General features: G+C 46.6%; 2 protein-coding genes and 1 non-coding gene across 3 annotated transcripts in view; 1 reads left to right on the forward strand and 2 right to left on the reverse strand.

Annotated features, from left to right (window-relative positions):
* LOC140740521 (Y+L amino acid transporter 2-like) overlaps positions 1–26,635 on the forward strand; it is a 186,421-nt gene that overhangs the window by 96,285 nt on the left and 63,501 nt on the right. The gene's annotated exons all lie outside the window — the stretch shown is intronic.
* slc7a6os (solute carrier family 7 member 6 opposite strand) lies at positions 339–26,512 on the reverse strand. The gene is made up of 6 exons (XM_073069740.1): positions 26,233–26,512; positions 25,057–25,317; positions 20,445–20,564; positions 1,974–2,192; positions 1,193–1,322; positions 339–486 (listed from the first exon to the last, which is right to left on the reverse strand). The coding sequence occupies exons 1-6, from the start codon at positions 26,389–26,391 to the stop codon at positions 446–448; spliced, it is 930 nt and encodes a 309-aa protein (XP_072925841.1). The 5' UTR covers positions 26,392–26,512; the 3' UTR covers positions 339–445.
* LOC140741014 (U6 spliceosomal RNA) lies at positions 11,723–11,829 on the reverse strand. Its single transcript, XR_012101990.1, has one exon. It is a non-coding gene; the product is annotated as a U6 spliceosomal RNA (small nuclear RNA).

Genomic DNA, 26,635 nt, shown 5'->3' on the forward strand with positions numbered 1-26,635 from the left:
GTGAGATTTGTGCCTGCCTTCAGAGGTAGCTCTGAAGATGCGGGAAGTAATTCATGTTTTAAAGAATTTCTTTATGGACCTTTATTTTCAAAACAGAATATTGTATAATTGGGAAAATGCTTCTTGGAAAGTAAGTGCCCAAAGTCCATAGGTCAAATGGATCAAACAATTCCCTTAAAGAAGAAACTAGTTTAAAAAAAAACCTAAGTGTTCTCTGGATTTATAATGAAGAGCTGAACATCTGAAATTGCTTACAGCTCAATGTAAAATGTTCTGAATCTACTATAAAGGAGATGATGCAGATGTAATAACTACTAACTTTATTCAACAGTCTTCAATTCAAGCAAATTTTGATTTTTATTATTATGAATCCAAAAGTAATATTTATAGAAACTGCCTTCCAATTTTGATCCAATATCCATTTTTCATTGAGAGAGAACTGATTTCAGAAATTACATGAATCCTCTTCTTCACTGGAGAAGTGGCCTGGAATATTATTATAAACTTAGTTTTAACATAATTTAGCAATTGGTTGAACAATGTATTTTCAATATTTTTAAATACTTCAAGTCATAAAGTTAATTCCTAATGTGACTCTGCAAATTAGTACAAATAAAATGTAATCATGATATTGACAGAAACCAGTAAAGTGAGTTCAAGCTACCTACAATGATGAGAGAATGTCACATGGAAGGTGGACACCAGTAACTTGATGGTAAAAGGAGTGTGTGCAGTAATAAAATATCACTGTTAGGTTCATTACTTTTCAATGTGTAAAGAGTTACTACATGGACAAGATACAGGAGGGCTTTCTGCATCCCTAATAATGTATCCCAGTAATCGTTAATACTTCCATTGAGGACAAAAATATTTAGAATTCTCACAGTACACTTACAAGGAATCCTTCAGCAACCATAATCATTGTTTCTGTGGGCTAGGTTCACTCAACTTCTAACCAAGCTCCAAGAAGACAGCTATAGAATATAAACAGGGTGCCACCTTCCACTTCCCCCGCCCACTTGTATAGTTGTTCACAACTCTTTCTCTTTCAAAAGATATATATGAAAAAGCATATACAATTGCTTTAGAACCATTTTCCACTTGTAAAACACAAGTAATTGAACCAAATGTAGCTTTATGTCAGCTGTATTACGAGACAGCTAAAATAGTTATATGTGTTGCCAAACTTTACCATATTCTCCATCTGTATTCTCTTCTCGATTCCAGTCATCCTCATCAGGATAATCATTCCGCCAATTATTTTCTTCATTCTCATCATCTTCATCCTCATATGTTTCATCCATAGTCACCTCATCACTAATCTAATAGGAACAGTATCACACTGAGTACCAGGAACCAGCTGTGGGATTGTGCCAACATAGCACTGCCAAAATTCTCAGTCTCACATTGTTTTATCATTTTCTGCTGAAGATGTTCTTTACCTCGCTACACCTGGTAGGCTATCATACAAATTTCTAATCCATGTTTACCTGGTACAGATACGTGGGTGGAATTTTGTTGGAATCTTGTTTTTAAGAGACTATTAGGGGGAAAATAATCTAAAGTGATGTACTTCTAAAATTAACAAAACAAGGAAAATATTAAACTAAGGTAAATTTAACAGAAAACTACTACTCCACATGTTCAAATCCCATTGATTATGGCCAGCCATTCTATGCTAGCTTTGGCTTGGCTGAGGAGACTCAACAAGACTGAGTTCTGAAGAGGATATGGCTAAAGACTGACCACAGACCACAGCCAGTATAACTTGTCCAAGGGCTATCAACTGTAATGGGCAACCAGAAATCACACCACCGGTAACTTCAGTCACTGATTCTGGTATCTGTAGTCAAGTGTGACAACTTACAATCCGGCCCCGCTTTGAAACAAATATTCTACTTTACTAAACAAAGAATTAAATTTTACTAAAGGCACCTATTAAGAACTCAACATGCAACAAATTGCTAACTCACCAGTTCATTCTCTTCATTATATGGTACCACTGAGAGAATGTCTTGGATTCCACCTCCGCTAATGTAGCCGTCAGTATAATATATGTCATAAACATACTCCTCCATATTCTCTCGGTGCTCTGCCCCAAGTCCACAATCTGACACAGCAAGTTTCTCCCGGATCATCTTAACAGAATTACACAGAATTGTCTGTGGATCATCCTCTCCTGGACCAGAATCCTAAATAGTGAACACCCAACAGATAAGATAGTGGAATAAAAACTAAGAATGCTGGAAAATGTCAGCAAGTTGAGGAGCATCTCTGGGAAGAAAATTTCAGATTAGACACCCTGTTTTTTGGGAAAGAGAGAAAGGTTTTCAATTGCAAAGAAGGTGGGAAAGAAATCAAGAATGTAATCTTTGGCAGAGAAATGACCAAATGAGTCAGTGTTACAGTTACAGGTGGTCTATGTTTCCTTCCCGTTAATCTTATCCCTCAAAAATGAGATCCCCTCCCCTTTTCTTACCAATCTGGGACAAAACCCATGGTTCTGGCATCACTCTTAAATTCTACTCTTGCTTCCTTGCCATTGACCCTACATCACGTTTAAATGATCGAGTGGTGCAAACTCATTTAGTGACTACTCTGCTTTCCACATTTATTCCTTCTAGAAGTACATATTGCAGTTGTTTTTAAATGTATGCCTAGTTAATATATTCACTTCTCATGACTTACATATTTGTACTTTCAGGACTCTTTGCTTCCCTACCCCAATTAGATTCTTACTTTCCAGATTGTGATGTTCTTACTTTTCTTACTAATATGTTATTTTTTTTGTGTGTGCTATACTCTGCCAGAGCCTCGGCGACTTGTTTTAAAGTGGTTGTCTTGGAGGAAAGATTCTGTGACTTGGGAACTAATATGTTATACCTCATACATTTTCACACAAATTAATTTACAAAGAATTTGATGAAGTTTGTTACACAACATTCCCTAATTTGAATTTTATACTTTGGTATCTAGTCAAGTTTTAAGATGACTCTACACAAGTTCCAGGATTAATTCTATTTTCCTTCCTAAATACAATTGTAGCAGCTTTCTGACATTCCCACCTCTTTTAACCAATTACTAAATATATGCAATATACATACCTGCCTTCTTGCTTTGATTGCTTCAGTTTTATTTAAATGAAGGTACATCAAACCAATCAGAGCTGCCTAATCATTCTGCCTGCTACATTTGAAAATAAAATTAATATTCGCCGCAGGGAACCGTACTCGCTCCGGTCCTGTTCACCCTGTACACATCAGACTTCCAATATAACTCGGAGTCCTGCCATGTGCAGAAGTTCGCTGATGACACGGCCATAGTGGGGTGTGTCAGGAATGGACAGGAGGAGGAGTATAGGAAACTGATACAGGACTTTGTGATATGGTGCAACTCAAACTACCTGCGTCTCAATATCACCAAGACCAAGGAGATGGTGGTGGACTTTAGGAGATCTAGGCCTCATATGGAGCCAGTGATCATTAATGGAGAATGTGTGGAGCAGGTTAAGACCTACAAGTATCTGGGAGTACAGTTAGACGAGAAGCTAGACTGGACTGCCAACACAGATGCCTTGTGCAGGAAGGCACAGAGTCGACTGTACTTCCTAAGAAGGTTGGCGTCATTCAATGTCTGTAGTGAGATGCTGAAGATGTTCTATAGGTCAGTTGTGGAGAGCGCCCTCTTCTTTGTGGTGGCGTGTTGGGGAGGAAGCATTAAGAAGAGGGACGCCTCACGTCTTAATAAGCTGGTAAGGAAGGCGGGCTCTGTCGTGGGCAAAGTACTGGAGAGTTTAACATCGGTAGCTGAGCGAAGGGCGCTGAGTAGGCTACGGTCAATTATGGATAACTCTGAACATCCTCTACATAGCACCATCCAGAGACAGAGAAGCAGTTTCAGCGACAGGTTACTATCGATGCAATGCTCCTCAGACAGGATGAAGAGGTCAATACTTCCCAATGCCATTAGGCTTTACAATTCTACCGCCAGGACTTAAGAACTTTTTAAAAGCTATTATTAATGCTTTTTGAGATAGTGATTTAGATGCATATCATGTTTTTTACTGAGTTAAGTATTGTATGTAATTAGTTTTGCTACAACAAGTGTATGGGACATTGGAAAAAAGTTGAATTTCCCCATGGGGATGAATAAAGTATCTATCTATCTATCTTCTGCCGGTGATATTGTACTGCCTATCGCTGAACTATCCTGTTATTAAATTGCCTTTATTTAAATGCCTGTAGGATATTTTTATGTAAATTAAAACAGAAATTGTTGAAACCACGTCAGGCAGCATTTCTGGGTAGAAAAAACAGGTGAAGTTTCAGATTGAAAACTTTCTCAAAACTGGAAAACAAAACTTAGAACATAGGTACAGCACAGGTACAGGCCCTTTAGCCTATGATGTCTCTGCCAAGCCTGTTACTTGAAAAAGTAACTACCCGGTAATACTTTGTGTCCGTACATGATCCATATCCCCCCCAATTCTCTACATACTCGTGTCTTAAGAGCCTTTCAACGCTACGACTGGAAAATTCATGAGAGTTTTAGGAAGAGTAAATAGCATTAGATCGTGCCAATGACAGGAGGTTACAAAAGGGCACTGAATGAAAGAAATTGTCCTAATAACCAAAGGGGAAGCGATTTCATTTTAATTTGATGGCAAGTTACTTTCCAAAGGGAACTGAACATAAATGGAAGTAAGACCAGAGGGGATCTAATTGGATAGCTCTTCAGTGAGTGAGTACAGTCAGGATGAACTTCAAGGCCTCTATCTGTGATGTGCCATTCAACAATTTTGTGTATACACTGGTCAATTTCATTGGCATCACAGCCTGGTACAGAAAAGTAAATGCTCTTAAACCGAAAATCTTGCAGAAAATAGTGACTATGACCCAGTCCATCATGGGTGAAGCCCTCCTTATCACTGAGCACATCTATATAGAGTATAGTCATCAGAAATTCCCCCCCACCCCCCAAAGCATGCTCTCTTCTTACTGCTGCTATCAAGATGCTACAGGAGCCTCAGGACTCATAGCATCAGGTTCCAGAAAAGTTATAACTTGCCCCATCACTCAACTGTTCCCACAACCTATTGACTCACTTTCAAGAACTCTTCATTTCATGTTCACAATATTTATTGTTTATTATTACGTGTAATCGCGCTGATACGCAGCGAGTGAAATCAACACACTGAGTCAAGCAGGTATTGGTTGAATTGTTTACTGTTTCAATCAGCGCACGCTTCAGAGCCCACTCCCAGCATCCCCGCTCTTTGCAGGGCATAAGTGACATTGGCTTCCGGGCTGAGGTCTGCCCCGCACTCAGAGCCCTCTCGGCTGCTGCTGGCTGCGGACTTGACCGCGACTGCTGGAGCCGGCTCACTTGCCGTGTGGGCGAGCTGCCTCATGACCCCCTACCCCACGCCCCCCCCCCCCCCCAGAACCGGCACTAGGAGGTGCAGAGTCCACTGCCTGCACACTGTCAGTTCTTTTAGGTGGCCGGCCTCGTCATCGTGGGGTGGCACCGCAACCGGGCATTCAAGGTCTAGATGTGCTGGTTTGAGACGGTCAATGGTAAAAGTCTCTTCACAACCGCCAATGTCGAGAACACAGGTCGTCCCATTATGGTGAACCGCCTTGTAGGGTCCTTCGTACGGTCGCTGCAGGGGTGGTCTGTGTGCACCTTGGCGAATGAAAACATACTTGCTCTGTTGTAGGTCCTTGGGTACAAAAGAGGGTGCTGTTCCGTGATGGGACGTCAGGACTAGGGCAAGTGTTCCAAGCTGCTCCCGGAGTTTAGTTAGGACTACCGTAGGTGTGTCCTCCTGGCCACGGGGTGCTGGCACAAACTCACCAGGAACTGTGAGCAGGGCACCGTAAACAAGTTTGGCCAATGATGTGGCCAGGTCCTCCTTGGGTGCCGTGCGGATGCCAAGCAACCCAGTCTGGCCCTCGGAGGCGTGCCATCATTTCAACTGCCTGTGGAAACGTTCCACCAGGCCGTTGGACTGCGGGTGGTAAGCAATTGTTCGGTGGAGCTGGGTTCCAAGGAGTTGTGCCAGTGCAGATCACAAAGCCCATGTGAACTGCACACCCGTCTGAAGTGACGTGGCCTGTGAGTCCAAACCGTACCATCCAGGTGGTAATCAGGGTTCTGGCGCATGTCTCCGTGGCCGTATCAGCGAGTGGGATAGCTTACGGCCACCTCGTGAACCTGTCCACCATGGTGAACAGGTATATCGCTCCTCTCAAAACCGGCAGTGGGCGACGATGTCCACGTGGACATAGAACCATAGAACACTACAGCACAGTACAGGCCCTTCAGCCCTCCATGTTGTGCCGACCCATATAATCCTTAAAAAAAGTACTAAATCCACACTACCCCATAACCCTCCATTTTTCTTTCATCCATGTGCCTGTCCAAGAGGCTCTTAAATACCCTAGCCTCCACCACCATCCCTGACAAGTCACTCCAGGCACCCACAACTCTCTGTGTGAAAAACTTACCCCTGATGTCTCCCCAAAACTTCCCTCCCTTAATGTTGTACATATGCCCTCTGGTGCCCCGGGAAACGACTGACTATCCACCCTATCTATGCCTCTCATAATCTTGTAGACCTTTATCAAGTCCCCTCTCATTCTTCTATGCTCCAAAGAGAAAAGTCCCAGCTCTGCTAACCTTGCTTCGTATGACTTCTTCTCCAAACCAGGCAACATCCTGGTAAATCTCCTCTGCACCCTCTCCATAGCTTCCACATCCTTCCTATAATGAGGTGACCAGAACTGAACACAATACTCTTAAGTGCGGTCTCACCAGAGATTTGTAGAGTTGCAACATGACCTCTCTACGCTTGAATTCAATCCCCCTGTTAATGAAGCCTAGCATCCCACAGGCGATCTTAACTACCCTATCAACCTGTGCAGCAACCTTGAGGGATGTATGGATTTGAACCCCAAGGTCCTTTTGTTCATCCACACTCTTAAGTAACTGACCATTAATCCTGTACTCAGTCTTCTGTTTTGTCCTTCCAAAATGCATCACCTCACACTTATCCAGATTGAACTCCATCTGCCATTTTTCTGCCCAACTCTGCAGCCTGTCTATATCCTCTTGTAACCTTCAACAACCTACAGCTCCATCCACAACTCCTCCAATCTTCGTGTCATCTGCAAACTTACTCACCCATCCTTCCGCCTCTACATCCAGATCATCTATAAAAATCACAAATAGCAGGGGTCCCAGGACAGATCACTGCAGCACTCCACTAGTCACTGACCTCCAGGCAGAATACTTTCCTTCCACAACTACCCTCTGCTTTGTTCCTTTAAGCCAATTTTTTATCCAAACAGCTAAGGTTACACTTATCCCATGCCTCGTGACTTTCTGGATGAGGCTCTCATGAGGGACCTTGTCAAATGCTTTGCTAAAGTCCATGTAGACCACATCCACTGCCCTACCCTCATCAATTTCTTTTATTACCTCTTCAAAAAACTCAATCAGACTTGTGAGGCACTATCTACCCTTCACAAAGCCATGTTGACTATCCACGAGTAGACTGCATTTCTCCAAATGCTCGTAGATCCTATCCTTAAGAATCCTTTCCAGTAGTTTGCATACCACCAACGTAAGACTTGTGGAAAGCGGCCAGTGAGTGAGTGGGCCAGTGAAGGAGTGGAGATTTGAGGCCTTGACTTGAGAGGCTTTGACAAGAAGAGGCGGAGGACGAACTTGTTCCCAGTTAGTCTTTACAATGCCTCCTGAGATGGTGATGTGCCTCTCCTGTGAGATGTGGCAGTCTTGGGGGAGCTCCCCTCTCCCGCAGAGTCACATCTGCCAGAAGTGCTTGCGGCTGGGCCATCTGGAAGCCCGTGTGAGGAATCTGGAGCAGCAGCTGGATGACCATCGACTCATAAGGGAGAATGAGGCAGTCATAGATGAGAGCTACAGGGAGGTAGTCACACCTAGGCTGCCGGAACCAGGTCGTTAGGTGACAGTCCGAGGGGGGAAAGTGAAGGAGAGTAGACAGGTAGTGCAGAGCACCCCTGTAGCCATTCCCCTGAATAATAAGTTTACTGTCTTGGATGCTGTTGGCGAGGATGACCGACCAGGTGTGAGCCACGGTGGCAGGGCCTCTGGCACTGAGTCTGACCCTGTGGTGCAGAAGGATGGGATGGAGAAGAGGAAAGCTGTCATCATTGAAGACTCTATAGTCAGGGAAGCAGACAGGAGATTTTGTGGACGTGAGAAGGACACTCGCATGGTTTGTTGCCTCCCGGGTGCCAGGGTCCGGGATGTCTCTGACCAGGTGCATAACATCCTGGTATGAGAGGGAAAGCAACCAGAAGTCATGATACATGTTGGGACCAATGACATAGGCAGGAAGAGGGATGAGGTCCTGAAGTGAGAGTTTTGGGGAACGAAGCAGAAGGCTGGAGAACAGGACCTCAAGGGTGGCGTTCTCAGGATTGCTGTCAGTGCTACGTGATAGTGATGGTAAAGAATTGGAGGAGATGGCAGTTGAAAGCGTGGCTGAAGAGTTGGTGCAGGGGGCAGGGTTTTAGATTTTTGGATCATTGGGATTTCTTCTGGGGAAGGTGGGACCTGTACAGATTGGATGGGTTGCACCTGAACTTGAGGGGGAGCAATATCCTTGCTGGTAGGTTTGCTAGCATGGTTCAGGAGGGTTTAAACTAATTTGCAAGGGGGATGGGACCCGGAGCGATAGAGCAGTGAAAGAAGTGCATGGAGTAAAGCCAGATCTAACATATAGAGAGGCTTTGAGGAAAGAGCAGCAGAATAAAGGGTGTAAAGGTAGTAAGGTAGAAGGGCTAAAGTGCGTGTACTTCAATGCAAGAAGCATCAGGAACAAAGATGATGAACTGAGAGTTTGGATACATAGATGGAATTACGATGTAGTGGCCATTACAGAGACTTGGCTAGCACCAGGGCAGGAATGGATTCTCAATATTCCTGGATTTCAGTGCTTTAAAAGAGATAGAGAGGGGCGAAAAAGGGGAGGAGGGGTGGCATTACTGGTCAGGGATACTATTACAGCTGCAGAAAGGGTGAGTAATGTAGCAGGATCCTCTTTTGAGTCAGTATGGGTGGAAGTCAGGAACAGGAAGGGAGCAATTACTCTACTGGGGGTATTCTATAGGCCCCCTGGTAGCAGCAGAGATACCGAGGAGCAGATTGGGATGCAGATTTTGGAAAGGTGCAAAAATAACAGGGTTGTTATCATGGGTGACTTTAACTTCCCTAATATTGATTAGCACCTGATTAGTTCCAAGGGTTTAGATGGGGCAGAGTTTGTTAAGTGTGTCCAGGATGGATTCCCGTCACAGTATGTTGACAGGCCAACTGGGGGAATGCCATGCTAGATCTAGTATTAGGTAATGAACTGGGTCAGGTCACAGATCTGTCAGTGGGTGAGCATCTGGGGGACAGTGGCCTTTAGCATTATCATGGATAGAATCAGAGAGGAAAGGAAAATTTTTAATTGGGGAAGGGCAAATTATGAGGCTATAAGGCTAGAACTTATGGGTGTGAATTCTGATGATGTTTTTGCAGAGAAATGTACTATGCACTTGTGGTCGATGTTTAAGGGTATCTTGCAGGATGTTAGGGATAAATTTGTCCCGGTAAGGAAGATAAAGGATGGTAGGGTGAAGGAACCATGGGTGACAAGTGAATTGGAAAATTTAGTCAGGTGGAAAAAGGCAGCATACATGAGGTTTAGGAAGCAAGGATCAGATGGGTCTATTGAGGAATATAGGGTAGCAAGAAAGGAGCTTAAAAAGGGGCTGAGGAGAACAAGGGGGCATGAGAAGGCCTTGGCAAGTAGGGTAAAGGAAAACCCCAAGGCATTCTTCAATTTTGTGAAGAACAAAAGGATGACAGGAGTGAAGGTAGGACTGATTAGAGATAAAAGTGGGAAGATGTGCCTGGAGGCTGTGAAGTGAGTGAGCTCCTCAATGAATACTTCTCTTCAGTATTCACCACTGAGAGGGAACTTGATGACAGTGAGGACAATATGAGTGAGTTTGATGTTCTGGAGCATGTTGATATTAAGGGAGAGGAGGTGTTGGAGTTGTTAAAATACATTGGGATGGATAAGTCCCCGGGGCCTGAGGGAATATTCCCTAGGCTGCTCCACGAGGCGAGGGAAGAGATTGCTGAACCTCTGGCTAGGATTTTTATGTCCTCGTCGTCCACGGGAATGGTACCGGAGGATTGGAGGGAGGCGAATGTTGTTCCCTTGTTCAAAAAAGGTAGTAGGGATAGTCCGGGTAATTATAGACCAGTGAGCCTTACGTCTGTGGTGGGAAAGCTGTTGGAAAAGATTCTTAGAGATAGGATCTATGGGCATTTAGAGAATCATGTTCTGATCGGGGACAGTCAACATGGCTTTGTGAAGGGCAGATCGTGCCTAACAAGCCTGATAGAGTTCTTTGAGGAGATGACCAGGCATATAGATGAGGGTAGTGCAGTGGATGTGATCTACATGGATTTTAGTAAGGCATTGACAAGGTTCCATACGGTAGGCTTATTCAGAAAGTCAGAAGGCATGGGATCCAGGGAAGTTTGGCCAGGTGGATTCAGAATTGGCTTGCCTGCACAAGGCAGAGGATTGTGGTGGAGGGAGTATATTCAGATTGGAGGGTTATGACTAGTGGTGTCCCACAAGGATCTGTTCTGGGACCTCTACTTTTTGTGATTTTTAGTACCGACCTGGATGTGGGGATAGAAGGGTGGGTTGGCAAGTTTGCAGATGACACAAAGATTGGTGGTGTTGTAGACAGTGTAGAGGATTGTCGAAGGTTGCAGAGAGACATTGATTAGATGCAGAAGTGGGCTGAGAAGTGGCAGATGGAGTTCAACCCAGAGAAGTGTGAGGTGGTACACTTTAGAAGGACAAACTCCAACGCAGAGTGCAAAGTAAATGGCAGGATACTTGGTAGTTTGGAGGAGCAGAGGGATCTGGGGGTACATGTCTACAGATCCCTGTAAGTTGCCTCACAGGTAGATAGGGTAGTTAAGAAAGCTTATGGGTGTTAGCTTTCTTAAGTCGATGGATAGAGTTTAAGAGACGCGATGTAATGATGCAACTCTATAAAACTCTAGTTGGGCCACACTTGGAGTACTGTGTCCAGTTCTGGTCGCCTCACTATCGGAAGGATGTGGATGCATTGGAAAGGGTACAGAGGAGATTTACCAGGATGCTGCCTGGTTTAGAGAGTATGGATTATGATCAGAGATTTAGGGAGCTAGGGCTTTACTCTTTGGACAGAAGGAGGATGAGAGGAGACATGATAGAGGTATACAAGATATTAAGAGGAATAGACAGAGTGGACAGCCAGCGCCTCTTCCCCAGGGCACCACTGCTCAGTACAAGAGGACATGGCTTTAAGGTAAGGGGAGGGAAGTTCAAGGGGGATATTAGAGGAAGGTTTTTCACTCAGAGAGTGGTTGGCACGTGGAATGCACTGCCTGAGTCAGTGATGGAGGCAGATACACTAGTGAAGTTTAAGAGACTACTAGACAGGTATATGGAGAAATTTAAGGTGGGGGATTATATGGGAGGCAGGGTTTGAGGGTTGGCACAACATTGTGGGCCAAAGGGCCTGTAATGTGCTGTACTATTCTATGTTCTAAGACTCACCAGTCTATAGTTCCCAGGTTTATTCCCAGTCTATTACCTTTTTTTTTTCTTTTTAAAAAAAATATGGAATGCTTCACGAATTTGCGTGTCATCCTTGCGCAGGGGCCATGCTAATCTTCTCTGTATCGTTCCAATTTTAGTATATGTGCTGCCGAAGCGAGCACACCTTTTTTAAACAAGAGAACTACATTTGCCATTCTCCAGTCCTCCGGCACTTCCCCTGTAGCCAAAGAGGATTCAAAGATCATGGCTAATGCTCCCGCGATTTCTTCTCTCAATTCAAACCTCCTATGTGTCGGCTGGAAGGGTTGCAGTGCCTCACGTGCCTCTGGATTTTAGAGGTTTGACAGTGCGTGTATGTCCGACACGCTTGCGTAGGCCATGCCACACAAACCTGTCTGCGATCAGCCGAATGGTCGCCCGGATGGAAGGGTGGGCTAAACCGTGCAAGTTGTCAAAATTGCAGCGCCTTCAAGCGTTCGGGACAATGGGCCAAGGTTGCCTGGTGGACACATTGCACAGGAGCTCCTGACCTTCTGGCCCAATGGGTATGTCTTCGAGGTGGAGTCCTGAGACTGTAGTTCGGTACGCCGGCATCTCACTGTCCAGTCGTTGCACCTTAGCTAACGCCACATAACCCACCCCTGGAGACAGAGAGTGCACTGATTGGACGAGGTGCGTGACAGCGCGTCAGCTACCACGTTGTTCTTCCCGGAGGTGTGCTTGATCATGGTGGTAAACTCCGAGATGTATGACAGGTGGCGTTGCCGGCAGCCCGACCATGGGTCCGACACTTTGGCAAACGCGAAAGTGAGGGCCTTGTGGTCTGTGAAGACCGTGAACTCCCTCCCTTCCAGGAAATACCTGAAGTGCCAGATGGCAAGGTGCAGGGCCAGCAGCTCCCTGTCGAAAGCGTTCCGGGGGTCGTAGGTGCCGGCTGACAAAAGCGAGCAGCTTCCACTGGCCTTCGATGAGCTGCTCGAGCACGCTGCCAACTGCTGCGTCAGAGGCATCCACAGTGAGGGCAATGGGGATGTCGACCCGGGGGTGGATGAGGAGTGTGGCGTTTGCTAGTATGTTCTTGGTTTGCTCGAAAGCCGCCGTCGCCTCCTCTGTCCAGGTGACCTCTTTGGCCTTGCCAGACATCAAGCCGAAAAGGGGCCGCATGATCCGGGCCGCTGAGGGCAGGAAACGGTGGTAAAAGTTAACCATCCCAACAAATTCCTGCAGGCCTTTAACAGTGCTGGGTCTGGCGAATTGGCAGATGGCTTCAACTTTTGCCGGCAGGGGCACAGCTCCATGGCGGTAGATCCGGTGTCCCATGAAGTCGATGGCGGGTAGGCCAAACTGGCACTTGGCGGGGTTGATAGCCAGGCCGTAGTCGCTTAGGCGGCAGCAGAGCAGGCATAAATGTGCTAATGTTCCTGGCTGGAGTGGCTGGCGATAAGTATGCCATCCAGGTAGATGAACAGAAAGTCCAGATCTCGTCCTACTGCGTCCATTAGGCGCTGGAATGTCTGCACTGCGTTTTTGAGCCCAAACGACATCCTGAGGAACTCAAACAGGCCAAAGGGGGTAATGAGGGCCGTCTTGGGTACATCCGAGTGGACTGGGATCTGATGATACCCTCCAACCAGGTCAATCTTCTAAAAGATGTAGTTTGGCCGTAAAGTCCTGGGTGTGTGGTACTGGATAGCAATCGGACGTGGTGGCGTCGTTCAACCTCCTATAGTCGCCGCCCGGTCTCCACCCTCCCGCGGACTTGGGCACCATATGGAGTGGGGGGGTCCACGGGCTGTTGGAATGCCGCACAATCCCCATCTCCTCCATCTTCTTGAATTCCTCTTTCGGGCGGTAGCCTGCGGGCCCGGGCGTGAAGGGGAGGTCCCTGTGTGGGGATGTGGTGCATCACGCCGTGCTTGGGGTCTGTTGAGGAAAACTGCGGCATGATGATAGATGGGAACTCTGATAACACTCTGGCGAACTCGTTGTTGGAATAAGTGACGGAGTCCAGGTGCAGGGCCGGTAACCTGGCCTCACTGAGTGAGAAAGTCTGGAACGTCTTCGCGTTGACCAATCGTCGTCCCTTCAAATCCACGGAGGAAGTCCGCACCCAGCAATGGCTGTGATACTGTGGCCAGCGTAAATGTCCATGTAAAGCGGTTGGAACTGAGCTGCAAGGGGATGTTTCTTGTTCCATAGGTGCGGATGGTGCTGCTGTTGGCTGCCGTAAGTTCCGGTCCTGTTCTTCTAGTTCGGATATCGTGGCTCGAGGGGGGTAGGTCACTGATTTCTGCCCCTGTATCCACCAGGAACCTACGCCTGGAGTGCTTGCTCCAAACGTAGAGGAGGCTATCACGGTGATCAGCCGCTGTAGCCATCAGCGAGGGCTGGTCCTGGCGTTTCCCTGAAAGGAGCATGGCAGTCGGCAGTGGCGGGCCCCGGAACCCCACCTTTGATGATAAAAACACCAAAACTCAGAAGTGGTACCGCCCCTTGGTGTGGGTGTTACGTGCTCCACTGCTGGGGTGTGGGAGGGCTGGGCTTTCGGCTGTGCCACAGCAGTAATTTCGATGGTGGTTCTGCCATTTTGTTTGGCACACCAAAGCACATCTGCACGGGCAGTGACCCTGCGCGGGTCTTCAAAGTCTTCATCTGCTAGCAGTAGGCAGATGTCTTCTGGTATTTGCTCCAAGAAGATCTGTTCAAAAAGGAGGCAAGGCTTATGGCCGTCTGCCAGTGCTGGCACGTTGCTCATCAGGGCTGATTGCGCGCGGTCGCCCAGGCTGTCCATATGCAGTAACCGCACAGCCCATTTGCGGCGGGAGAGGCCAAATGTGTGGATTAATAGGGCCTTGTCTGTTGTCAGGGGCTGATGCAGAAAGTCAATAACGCGGCCTGCTGTCTCCTGATCAAGGGCGCCCACCACGTAGTAATATCTGGTGGCATCTGAGACAATTTGCCTGACTTGGAACTGGGCCTCTGCTTGCTCGAACCAGACCAGGGGTTGAGTGGTCCAGAAGGTTTGCAGTTTAAGGGAAACTGCATTCTGCAGAGCTGAGTCGTTCATGCTGGGTCCGAATGCCGTTGGACCGTCGGGGTCACCAATGTGGTCACGCTGATACGCAACAAGTGAAAGCAACACACTGAGTCGAGCAGGGTCTGGTTGAACTGTTTACTGTTTCAATCAGCGCACACTTACGTCCCCGCTCCCAGCATCCCCGCTCTTTGCGGGGCAGAAGTGACGTTGGCTTCCGGGCCAAGGTCTGCCCTGCACTCAGAGCCCTCTCGGTTGCTGCTGGCTGTGGACTCGCCTGCAACTGCTGGAGCCGGTTTGCTTGCCGCGTGGGCCACATACGTTTTCTATTTCTTTTTGTATTTGCAGAGTTTGTTCACTTTTGCACGCAGATTGGTGCAGTCTTTCATTGATTCTATTATGGTTACTCAATTTATTGAGTATATATTGTTATGACCCCAGCCCCCTTCCTTTGTGAGATTCGCAAGAGCCCTAGTCAAGGGGGGGTCAAATGACCCAAGAGGGGGAGAGATGTGCTGAATAGACACAGGAAAATGGGAGAGAGAGCGGAAGACGTGCTGAAGACCACGTTCCCCCGGGAAGCAGAATAAAGCGACTCTTTGACTATTGTCTCATGAAGACCACGTGTAAAGCCCTCGGGCAAAGTGGGCTGGTTGAGAGAGAGATTGACACCGGCGATCCCGTGAGGAAGTATAAAGGAGGGTCTGGGGGGGGGGGGGGGGGAGGACCCCTTCAGACGCACCAGAAGAGACGCTAGAAATCCTGTGACAGCGTTTTGATAGCAACAGCCGGTGGTGGGGTTCGTGTGCGTCTTTTCCTTGCCTGGGATTGGCGACCCCACAACGGAAGAACGGCTTAGCTACAGGGGAGGCCACAGATGAGCGTTCATCCCCCAACGAGGCTCCGAAAAACCGAACTCCTCCAGGTTGGAAAACCACGGGTAACTGTTTCATCCCATCTCTCTCTCTCTTTCTAACAAAAGTGCACCAACGCGACACCACAACGACGGCAGCTGGTGGAACTGCAGTGACCGCAAAAGACTTTTAGATATCCAGTAAACAATATATATCTACATTACCCCTAGACAACGATAGAGCTTATTTCTGATTGATTATTACTATACCTGTGCTTTAGATTGAGTTGTGACGACATATATGATCTGAATGTTTTGTATTAACCATACATTTGTGCCCCTTTATAAATAAAAACGTTTGAAAATAGTAGCATCAGGCTTCAGCGGACCCATCTATCTTTGCTGGTAAATTACCCGGTTACTGGGGAACGTAACAAGTGGGTTGCTCGTCCCGGATTTGAAACCAAAGGGGAGGGTCAGTGAATCGGGCTGTAAGTCCAAACTTAAATCTGGTTACGCAGGTAGCCAGACAGGAAACCAGCAAAGATGGATGTGGGTGAATTTATGAGAAATCCGACTGTAGAGGCGCTAGGGACGGCTACCAAATCAGACTTGGTAAATCTGGCAAAGGGGTTAGGCCTCGCAGAGGTGAGGTCATCAATGAAAAAGCAGGAAGTGTGAGGGGTCATAAATCAGTATTACATTGAAAAGGAGGTGTTTGCAGCAGAGGATTTGGAAAATATCCCCGAAAAGAGATTAGCGAGTGGGACAGATCTGGTAGAGTTGGAGAAAGTAAGGTTGGAACATGATCTTCAAGTAAAGCAGCTAGAAGCAGCTGCAAAGGAAAAGGCTGAGGAATGAGCTGCAAAGGAAAAGGCTGAGGAACGGGCTGCAAAGGTAAAGGCTGAGGAACGGGCTGCAAAGGAAAAGGCTGAGGAACGAGCTGCAAAGGAAAAGGCTGAGGAACGAGTTGCAAAGGAAAAGGCTGAGGAACGAGTTGCAAAGGAAAAGGCTGAGGAACGAGTTGCAAAGGAAAAGGCTGAGGAACGAGTTGCAAAGGAAAAGGCTGAGGAACGGGCTGCAAAGGAAAAGGCTGAGGAAAGGGAGCAGGTGTTCAAACTAAAGGAATTAGAGATGAAACAGGGTCATGAGCTCCAGCTAAAGCAGCTAGAAGCAGAAGCAGAAGAGAAAGAGAAACAAAGGAGCCATGAATTGGAGCTGGACAGGCGAAAGCAAGAGCGAAGAGCTCAAGGGCAAGAGAGGGAGGAGGGGTTTGATGTTAGTCGGGCGTTGAGGTTGGTCCCCCCCTTCGAGGAGACGGATGTTGATAGTTATTTCTTGCTTTTTGAAAAGGTGGCAGTGAATCAGAAGTGGCCCAGAGAGCAGTGGGTGGCATTGTTACAAAGTGTGTTACGAGGGAAAGCACAGCGGGCATATGCAGCGTTGCCCCCAGAAGGGGAAGGGAATTATGATCAAGTAAAGGAGGCCATTCTCCGAGGTTACGAGTTAGTACCTGAGGCGTATAGACAAAGGTTCCGAAATTTAAGAAAAGGATGGAATCAAACGTATACCGAGCTAGCCCATGAGAAGGGTGTGCTCTTGGACCGTTGGTGCACCGCGGAAAAGGTGGCCGAGAATTATGGGCGTCTCAGGGAGTTATTTTTGATTGAGGAATTTAAAGGTTGTGTTCCGGAAGAGATCCGGATGTATTTGAATGAGAGGACGAATCAGTCCATCTCAGAAATTGCTAGGTTCGCAGATGAATATGCCCTAACCCACAAGACAAAGTTTTCCTTGCAAAAAAGTTACCAGAGAGACCGTGGGAACAGTAGAGAAAGCCCGCCGGCTGAGGCGGAGATCCTGCTGGGAGCTAGTGGTAAAATTGAGGAGGAGAGGCAAGACGGCAGGAGAGGTCCTGGCTTAACCTGTTTTAATTGTGGAAAGGTGGGTCATATTGCATCTAAATGCTTTGCTCCAAGAAAGGAGCCAGAGAGAGGGAAAACAGCGATCCCTATCGGGTGTGCAGTGGTAATCAGAAAATTGGCAAGAGGGTCCCAGGGGAGCAGAGCGTGCGAGGGGTCGGAGATTTATCTGTCACACGGAACCGTGTCTGTGAGGAAGGGGGACCCGCCAATTCTCGTACGGATTTGGAGAGACACGGGGGCGGAGCTATCATTAATTAGCCGTAACGTATTACAATTCGGACCTCCAACGGGCGAGGTAGCCCTGAGAGGAATAGGAAAAGGGACAGAAAGGGTGTCTTTGTGTAGGGTCATTTTGGATTGTGAGCTGGTGTATGGATCAGTTGAAATGGGGGTGCCATCAGAATTCCCGAGAACTGACGTGGATGTCCTCCTTGGGAACGATTTAGCAGGAGGAAAAGTTTGGTCGGCCATGACTATGACCCGCCGACCGGTGCGTGTTGAGGCCCCGCCCATAGAGTCCCTGAGCTATCCCGCATGCGCGGACACTCGCAGCCTGTCGAGAGCGGCAGCTGAGAAAGCGAGCAGTTTAAAATTGGCCAGTTTTGATTTGGCCCAGACATCTTTACCGACCCTGTGCCACGAGGGTTTCGAGGGTGGTAAAACGAGGAATAGTAACGTAAAAGGGGGTAAGGGAGAGAAGGTAGAACTGCCCTTAGTGAAGAAAAAGGTCCTAGAGGTAGGAAATAAAGATGAGAAACAGATAAAGCTGTTAAAAGGTCCAGGGTTGGACATGGATGATTCTAAAGGTGTTCCCGATAATGAAATGAGGGCAGTCCTAGATGAAAAGGATGCCATTACCTTGAAGAAGTCGGCTGGGTTGGCAGATGGGGTTGTTTCAGCCCGCGGGGTTGAGTTTACTCCGGAAGTGAGTTGCCCAGAGAGTAACTGGGAGGATCAGGGGAATTTAGAATTTGAAAAGGGTATGGGTATTGAAAGCCTGGAAGAGGCCAATGCCCCGTTTGAGTGTGTCCAAGATGGGGATGCACGTGGTCCTGAACCTAGTCACGGAGCTCAGAAAAAGTCTGAGGTATTTGACTCAGCTGGACGAGACGGTCGTCCTTTTGGAGCAGATAGACTTGGTTCGGGAAAAAAGGGGTTAACCTTGGGAAGTGTGGGTTCCCAGATGGTTGTGCTGAAGAGGGTGTTCCGAGTTAATGTGGAGTTTACGAATGGGGAGATAACTGTTGTTGTGGAGGAGAACGGTAAATCTGTAGTTCCCAAATCGAATGAAAAAAAGTTAAAGTCTAGATTGATGCCTGCGCATCGATTACAGGTTGATTTGGAATGTAAGGGTGCCTCACACGCTATTGTTATTCAAGAAAGCGCTGTGAGGAAGCCAAAATTTAAATGCGGCCGGAGAAAAAGGTTCGAACTGAAACACATCAGCCTGCATGGTCTTGACAAAAGGGTTAACTACCTGTGTAGCATTAAAGAATTGGGTGGAAATTCCCATGATGGACTAGGTTGGGGACACGGAGTTAAGAGAATAACCCTCGTGGAAAGGAAAGGCAGGAGAATACCTCGCCAAATTACTCAAGTTCCCCACGGGGGGACTCTCCGGAAAAGAGGCGATGGCTAATAGAAAATGCCATTTTTAAACAGCAACGCCGGTTGTACGGGTTTGCGCCAAAGCCTGTGAATAATAAAGACAACCCCTTCGGAGACCTGTCGGTGAAATAACACGACCGAAACGATTAGTATTTGTATAAACTTTTGTAGATGCACCTAAGCTAAGATCACACCTCCTTAGTTTTGTTGCTGAAGAAAATAAATAAATAGGTGGTTATTGAGCTGAAGTTTGATGCTACCAGACTTTAGTACAGTACGCGATGTTAAGATATTAAAGAAAGGGACACTGTAATTGTTACCTGTTTAGATACTGACTTGAATGTATAATGGTAGTACTCTGTGAAGAGAGGAGCTTGTGTATTGTGTTAGAAAAAAAATAAATCCTATAAGACTCTGTACCAACTTGTTTTTAACCGCTGGTTAAAAACTTTTAAGAGGGGAGGTGTTATGACCCCAGCCCCCTCCTTTGTGAGATTCGCAAGAGCCCTAGTCAAGGGGGGGTCAAATGACCCAAGAGAGAGAGGGAGACGTGCTGAAGACCACGTTCCTCCGGGAAGCAGAATAAAGCGACTCTTTGACTATTGTCTCATGAAGACCACGTCTAAAGCCCTCGGGCAAAGTGGGCTGGTTGAGAGAGAGATTGGCACCGGCGATCCCGTGAGGAAGTATAAAGGAGGGTCTGGGGGGGGGAGGACCCCTTCAGACGCACCAGAAGAGACGCTAGAAATCCTGTGACAGCATTTTGATAGCGACAGCCGGTGGTGGGGTTCGTGTGCGTCTTTTCCTTGCCTGGGATTGGCGACCCCACAACGGAAGAACGGCTTAGCTACAGGGGAGGCCACAGATGAGCGTTCATTCCCCCAGCGAGGCTCCGAAAAACCGAACTCCTCCAGGTTGGAAAACCACGGGTAACTGTTTCATCCCATCTCTCTCTCTCTTTCTAACAAAAGTGCACCAACGCGACACCACAACGACGGCAGCTGGTGGAACTGCAGTGACCGCAAAAGACTTTTAGATATCCAGTAAACAATATATATCTACATTACCCCTAGACAACGATAGAGCTTATTTCTGATTGATTATTACTATACCTGTGCTTTAGATTGAGTTGTGACGACGTATATGATCTGAATGTTTTGTATTAACCATACGTTTGTGCCCCTTTATAAATAAAAACGTTTGAAAATAGTACCATCAGGCTTCAGCGGACCCATCTATCTTTGCTGGTAAATTACCCGGTTACTGGGGAACGTAACAAGATGCCTGCAAGAAAATGAATCTTAGTGTTATATATGGTGACATATATGTACTTTGAACTTTGAATCCTGACCTTACCTCACAATGTCTGTGCTTTGAGTCAGTTTTGTCCTCTTCATGCTGGACAATGTCAAACACTTCAATTTCCTCTGAAGACCCATTGCTATCTTGGCTACTTCCAGAAGCTGTATTGCTTTTCTTAAAAAAGAAGTCACCAGCAATATATTATTCAGAAAAACTCAGAACATTGTAAAAAGCAATAGTACATTATGTGGCCTGTAAATACTACCCAATCAGTTAAAGAGGCTATAGCTTGTCTGTGCCTCAAGTCATTTATTCTGATTTTCTTAATTTCCAGAAATCTATTAACCTCAGTTCCAAGTATACTCAACAATGGGGCAACCACAGGTCTCTGATCTACGATAAGAAGATTTACGCTCTGCATAAATATATTGTCTCAGTCCTAAATGACAAAATGGCCCTACTTTAGGCTCTCTATACGCAGTAAATAGCTCTTAAGGCCTCCTTATCAATACCTCAGTTTTGTTCAGCACATGATATTGTCTCTTCCCCCTCCCCCAGAATTCTACTAAATTAGGCCAATCTTCTTCATTTTCTCTTTAATGGACAACCCCCTCAAATCACGAAAGAGTTTATTAAATCTGTGTTACAGTGACTCCAAAACAAGTTTATCCTCCTCAGGATGTAGAAACTAAGCTACACAAAGTCTTGAAGCATATTTAAAAACAAATGCTATCTGAATCAGGAAGTTCAGTCTCTAACTACTCCTTGCATACATTCCTGAAACACTCAGCACTACAACACTTATCCCAGTATCTGGACATCAGACTTCATTCATTCCTAACAAGCAAACTCTTCCCTCTGATGAGTACAATCGTAAGGACCCTCTCATTTCTACTTTATCCAGAAGGGTATTTTACATTTACAGACAGGAAACTCTTGTAAGACGACTTTCCCAAGATCTTTCTCTCCTTTTACTAAAATCACAAATTTTAATCTAGTTCAAGTTTATTGGCAAGTTTTAAAAATAATCCCTCATCACTCTTTCTATTTTCACATGATCCCCTCTCAGTGATCTCTCCCCAAGGTGAAGACCTGATGCCACACAATCATACACAGGTTAAAAGGCCTGTGTCCATTCACTGTAACACCCACATTGCTCAATTATGTTACATGACCTGCCTTGGTCAAGACTCCTGACGTTTTGGGGAATAAAGCTTAATGTCAGTGAAGACATTCTAGGACCAACAGCAGAAATTGTGAACTATTGCCACAGTTGAAAAGTGATATAGTGCTTAAAAAAAGGATCTATTGCCATAGTTATTTTGCTCGTTCAATTAAATCCTGAATAAAAATGATGTCTATTAAAAATCCACACTGCTGCAGCTACAACTGTGTTAGAGACAATTTCCCATGGATTATAGTTTGGCTAGGCGGCATAGTGCAGTTTGAGCCCTACTTTCAGTAGTTACAGTGCTATAAGAAGTATTCACCCCCCCCACCCCACCGGAAGTTTCCATGTTTTATTGTTTTTCAATGTTAACTCTCAGTAGATGCATTTTGGCGCTTTAAAAAAAAATCAACAGAAAAAGACATCTTCATGTCAAGGTGAAAACAGATCTCTACAAAGTGATCTAAATTAATTACAAATGTACAACACAAAATAATTGATTGTATAAGTATTCATCCCCTTTAATATGACACAACAAATCATCACTGGTGCAGCCAACTGGTTTTAGAAGTCACATAAATGGAGATCACCGTGTGCAGTCAAAGTGTTTCAATTGATTGTTATAAAAGTACACCTGTATCTGGAAGGTCCAACTGCTGTTGAGTCAGTATCCTGGTAAAAACTACACCATAAAGACAAAAGAACACTCCAAGCAACTCCGCGAAAAGGTTACTGAAAAGCACAATTCAGAAATGGAAAGAATATGGCACAGCTGTAAATCTGCCTAGAGCAGACCATCCACAAAAACTGAGTGACTGTGCAAGGACTAGTGACGGAGGCCACCAAGAGACCTATGACAACTCTGGAGGAGTTGCAAGCTTCAGTGGCTGAGATGGGGAGACTGTGCATACAACTGTCATCTGGGTGCCTCACCAGTCAGAACTTTATGGTATAGTGGCAAAGAGAAAACCCGTTGAAAAAATAATCCCATGAAATCTCGGCTAGAGTTTGCCAGAACTCTGATTAAATCTCAGTTGTGCTTTTTGGCCTTCAGACTAAATGCTATGTTTGGTGTAAACCAAACATCGCACATCATCAAAAACATACCATCCCTACCGTGAAGCATGGTGGTGGCAGCATCATGCTGTGGGAATGCTTCACTGCAGCAGGCCCTGGAAGGCTTGTGAAGGGTAAAACTAATACAGCAAATCACAGGGAAATCCTGATGCAGTCCGCGAGAGAATGCGACTTGGGAGAAGATTTGTTTTCCAGCAAGACAATGACCCCAAGCATAAAGCCAAAGCAACACAAGAATGGCTTAAAAACAACAAAGGTATTGTCCTCATGTGACCAAGACAGAGTCCAGACCTCAATCCAATTGAGAATTTGTGGCTGGACTTGAAAAGGGCTGTTCACTCACAATCCCCATGTAATCTGACAGAGCTTCAGCAGTTTTGTAAAGAAGAATGGGGAAAAAATGCAGTGTCCAGATGTGCAAAGCTGATAGAGACCTATCCAACCAGACTCAAGCTGTAGTTGCTACCAAAAGTGCATCTGCTAAATACTGACTTGAAGAGGGTGAATACTTAAGCAATCAATTATTTTGTGTTTTATATTTGTAATTAATTTAGATCACTTTGTAGAGATCTGTTTTCACTTTGATGTGAGTCTTTTTTTGTTGATCATGTAAAAAAAAAAGCACCAAATTAAATCCACTGTGATTCAGTGTTGTAAAACAATAAAACATAAGCATTTTCATGGTGGGGGGTGAACACCGTTCCTGATCTTAGCTAAGAAGATGGTAGGGACACAACAGGTTTAATCAAGGCTAGGAATATGAACATAAAAATAATGTGCATTTCCTATTCTTGGGTTCAGAGTTACTCTTCTGTTATGAAAGGCTTCCTAGGATCTCTAAATATCTCTAAAAATGCTCATTATTCAGAATTAGGAATGGAAAATGCCTGTTTGTGCAAGGTGCAAAAAGCTACTGCCACTCTCATAAAGAAATCTGCTCCTGCAGCTTTAAGTGTGGACTGGTGGAATCATAGTGAGTGCAGCTATCAGGCTCCTGGACCGACTCCATTGTTACGGCGTGCAGCTATCGGGCTCCTGGATCGACTCCATTGTTACGGCGTGCAGCTATCGGGCTCCTGGACCGACTCCATTGTTACGGCGTGCAGCTATCGGGCTCCTGGACCGACTCCATTGTTACGGCGTGCAGCTATCGGGCTCCTGGACCGACTCCATTGTTACGGCGTGCAGCTATCGGGCTCCTGGACCGACTCCATTGTTACGGCGTGCAGCTATCGGGCTCCTGGACCGACTCCATTGTTACGGCGTGCAGCTATCGGGCTCCTGGATCGACTCCATTGTTACGGCGTGCAGCTATCGGACTCCTGGATCGACTCCATTGTTACGGCGTGCAGCTATCGGGCTCCTGGATCGACTCCATTGTTACGGCGTGCAGCTATCGGGCTCCTGGATCGACTCCATTGTTACGGCGTGCAGCTATCGGGCTCCTGGATCGACTCCATTGTTACGGCGTGCAGCTATCGGGCTCCTGGATCGACTCCATTGTTACGGCGTGCAGGTATCAGGCTCCTGGATCGACTCCATTGTTACGGCGTGCAGCTATCAGGCTCCTGGATCTACTCCATTGTTACGGCGTGCAGCTATCGGGCTCCTGGATCGAGTCCATTGTTACGGCGTGCAGCTATCGGGCTCCTGGATCGACTCCATTGTTACGGCGTGCAGCTATCGGGCTCCTGGATCGACTCCATTGTTACGGCGTGCAGCTATCGGGCTCCTGGATCGACTCCATTGTTACGGCGTGCAGCTATCGGGCTCCTGGATCGAGTCCATTGTTATGGCGTGCAGCTATCGGGCTCCTGGATCGACTCCATTGTTACGGCGTGCAGCTATCGGGCTCCTGGATCGACTCCATTGTTACGGCGTGCAGCTATCGGGCTCCTGCACCAACAACATGTTTACAGCATACAGCTATCAGGCTCCTAGACCGACTCCATAGTTATGGTGTGCAGCTATCGGGCTCCTGGACTAGCTGCAAAGCTGAACTCGCTTCATGGCTGTGAACTCACTTTCAGGACTCAGCAGTTCACATCTGTGTGTTATTTGTTTACTTTTTAAAAAATTGCACGATTTGTTCTTTTTCACTCATGTTTGACGTTCTTTGTTGTGTGGGTATATTTCTGTGGATTCTATTATGTTTCATTGTTTTGTGGCTGCCTGCAAGAAGACAAATCTCATGGTTGTTTATGATATACATACTTTGATAATAAACCTACTTTGAACATCGATAAATAAATCCTGTCCTGTAATGAGCTACGATCACCACGTCCACATCACTCCCTCAAAACCTCACTTGAGAAACATCAATGTTTAACAGTAATTTGCCTTCAGCACAGGTCTTTACATCACCCAAGCAGATAACCAAAACTTAAAACAGATGAATCTTTAGCAGAGGCAGTCAGTTACCTTCTGGTTATCTCTTTCTTCAACCTGAGCTCCAAAGGTTTCTGTTCTGGACTCATGATCAGTCTCATCGCCCAGATGAGATTTCAAAATATTTCTTCTATGGCTGGCAACAACTTTATAGCGGCCCACTTGGCTGGCCGCCTGGCAAGAGGCTCGCATGCTGTGCTGGACACGCTGGGCACTCGTCTTAGTGGGGTGAAAAGCCAACAGTGCCTTGTCCTTGGCGATAGCTTCTTTGAAATGCCTCTGTACAGTGTCATCCTACACAGACAGTGCCACAGTAAATTTCCATGGTAACAGTGTACAATTTGTCAATTTGCTTGTGTGTACAGTATTCACTTTGTAAGGGTAAGTTAACTATTCTTAACAGACCCCCCTTCCCACTTTTCAGTCAGAATATCAAAAAAGTTGATTTCACATTAATGAAAAAAAACATTATGCTGCAATATTTTCATTGATTAAAAGAATAGTGCTGAAAATACGTATTATAATGCAAATTGTTTTCTATTCAGACTTGCTCCAAAGCTGACACAAAGCTTTCTTAGCTGAGAAACAACACAAAGAAATCCATGTCATCAATTTGGCTGCAGGTCCAGTTGTTATTGGATGAAAAAAACCTGAATAGTTTTTGGGTCACCTCAAGATTCCTGGCGCGCTGAGTCTATTATCTGGGCAACAATTTGAGGCAAACACTGTGTGTTTGTGTGGTGGTGGGGGGTGGGGGTCTGGAGAATGAATGGGGTAATGGAAGTGGGATGCACAATCCTCAGATGAGAACCGATGTGATCGATAAACAAGGAATGAACAACAGTGGCAGGTAGGCAGGAAGGAAGAGGCCACCAGGGAAATTTGGACACTGGGAGAGGTGGGCTTGGGCTTGGGGACTCAGGCAGGTAGACGGTCCCAAGAAGTCATTATGGGCACAAAGTCCGGTGCGCTTGAGATGGGTGAGGGGTAGGCCGGTTCCGCAGAACGGCTAGGGGCAGTTGGGCTGGTGAACAAGGGTGAGATGCGGGCACAGGCCGAGGGGGTCCCACATGTTCGGGACGCTGGCTGCCCTCTCGCAGCGTTGTTGACAGTGGCCGCCAGGCTGGGTCCGCTGAGCCGCAGGGATCCGGCAAACGGGCCCGGCCCAGAGGAACAAAACGCCAGCCGGCTCCAGCGTACGACTCTTACCTGGGAGCCGACAGTAGCTGCGAGCCTGAAGAGGGTCCGCACGACGTGCTCTCCTGCGGTGGGCTCACCACCAGCCCGGGGTCGTTTACAGGCCAGAAGCAGGGCCTCCGCAGCGTCGGCGCCGCGCTTCCGCTTCACCCGTAGCACGGCGGCCGCCATGGCCGGGGAGGCGCGCCGATTGCAGCAGGACTTGACAACAGCAACCCTTTCCACGCTCCTGCTGACAGGCAGCCCGGAACCGACGTTCCTTGCTCCAGTTAAATGGACTCGATCCTTGCCCCTCCCACACAGCGAATCCTGAGCATCAGCTGCCGGATAACGCCTCCCTTTTACTCAATCCCCGCCCCGCAATTCGAAATATACAGTTTCAACCTCTCCTACGTATTGTATCGGACGCAGAGCA

Source organism: Hemitrygon akajei, chromosome 17 (assembly GCF_048418815.1).
Source record: "Hemitrygon akajei chromosome 17, sHemAka1.3, whole genome shotgun sequence".
Taxonomy (NCBI): Eukaryota; Metazoa; Chordata; class Chondrichthyes; order Myliobatiformes; family Dasyatidae; genus Hemitrygon; species Hemitrygon akajei.

Coding starts and splice junctions, on each gene's coding strand:
- slc7a6os (XM_073069740.1), bottom strand. CDS start 26,391: ATGGCGGCCGCCGTGCTACGGGTGAAGCGGAAGCGCGGCGCCGACGCT. Junction 2,193..20,444: donor CAAAGCACAGACATTGTGAG/GTAAGGTCAGGA, acceptor TTCACTATTTAG/GATTCTGGTCCAGGAGAGGA. Junction 1,323..1,973: donor ATAATGAAGAGAATGAACTG/GTGAGTTAGCAA, acceptor TGTTCCTATTAG/ATTAGTGATGAGGTGACTAT.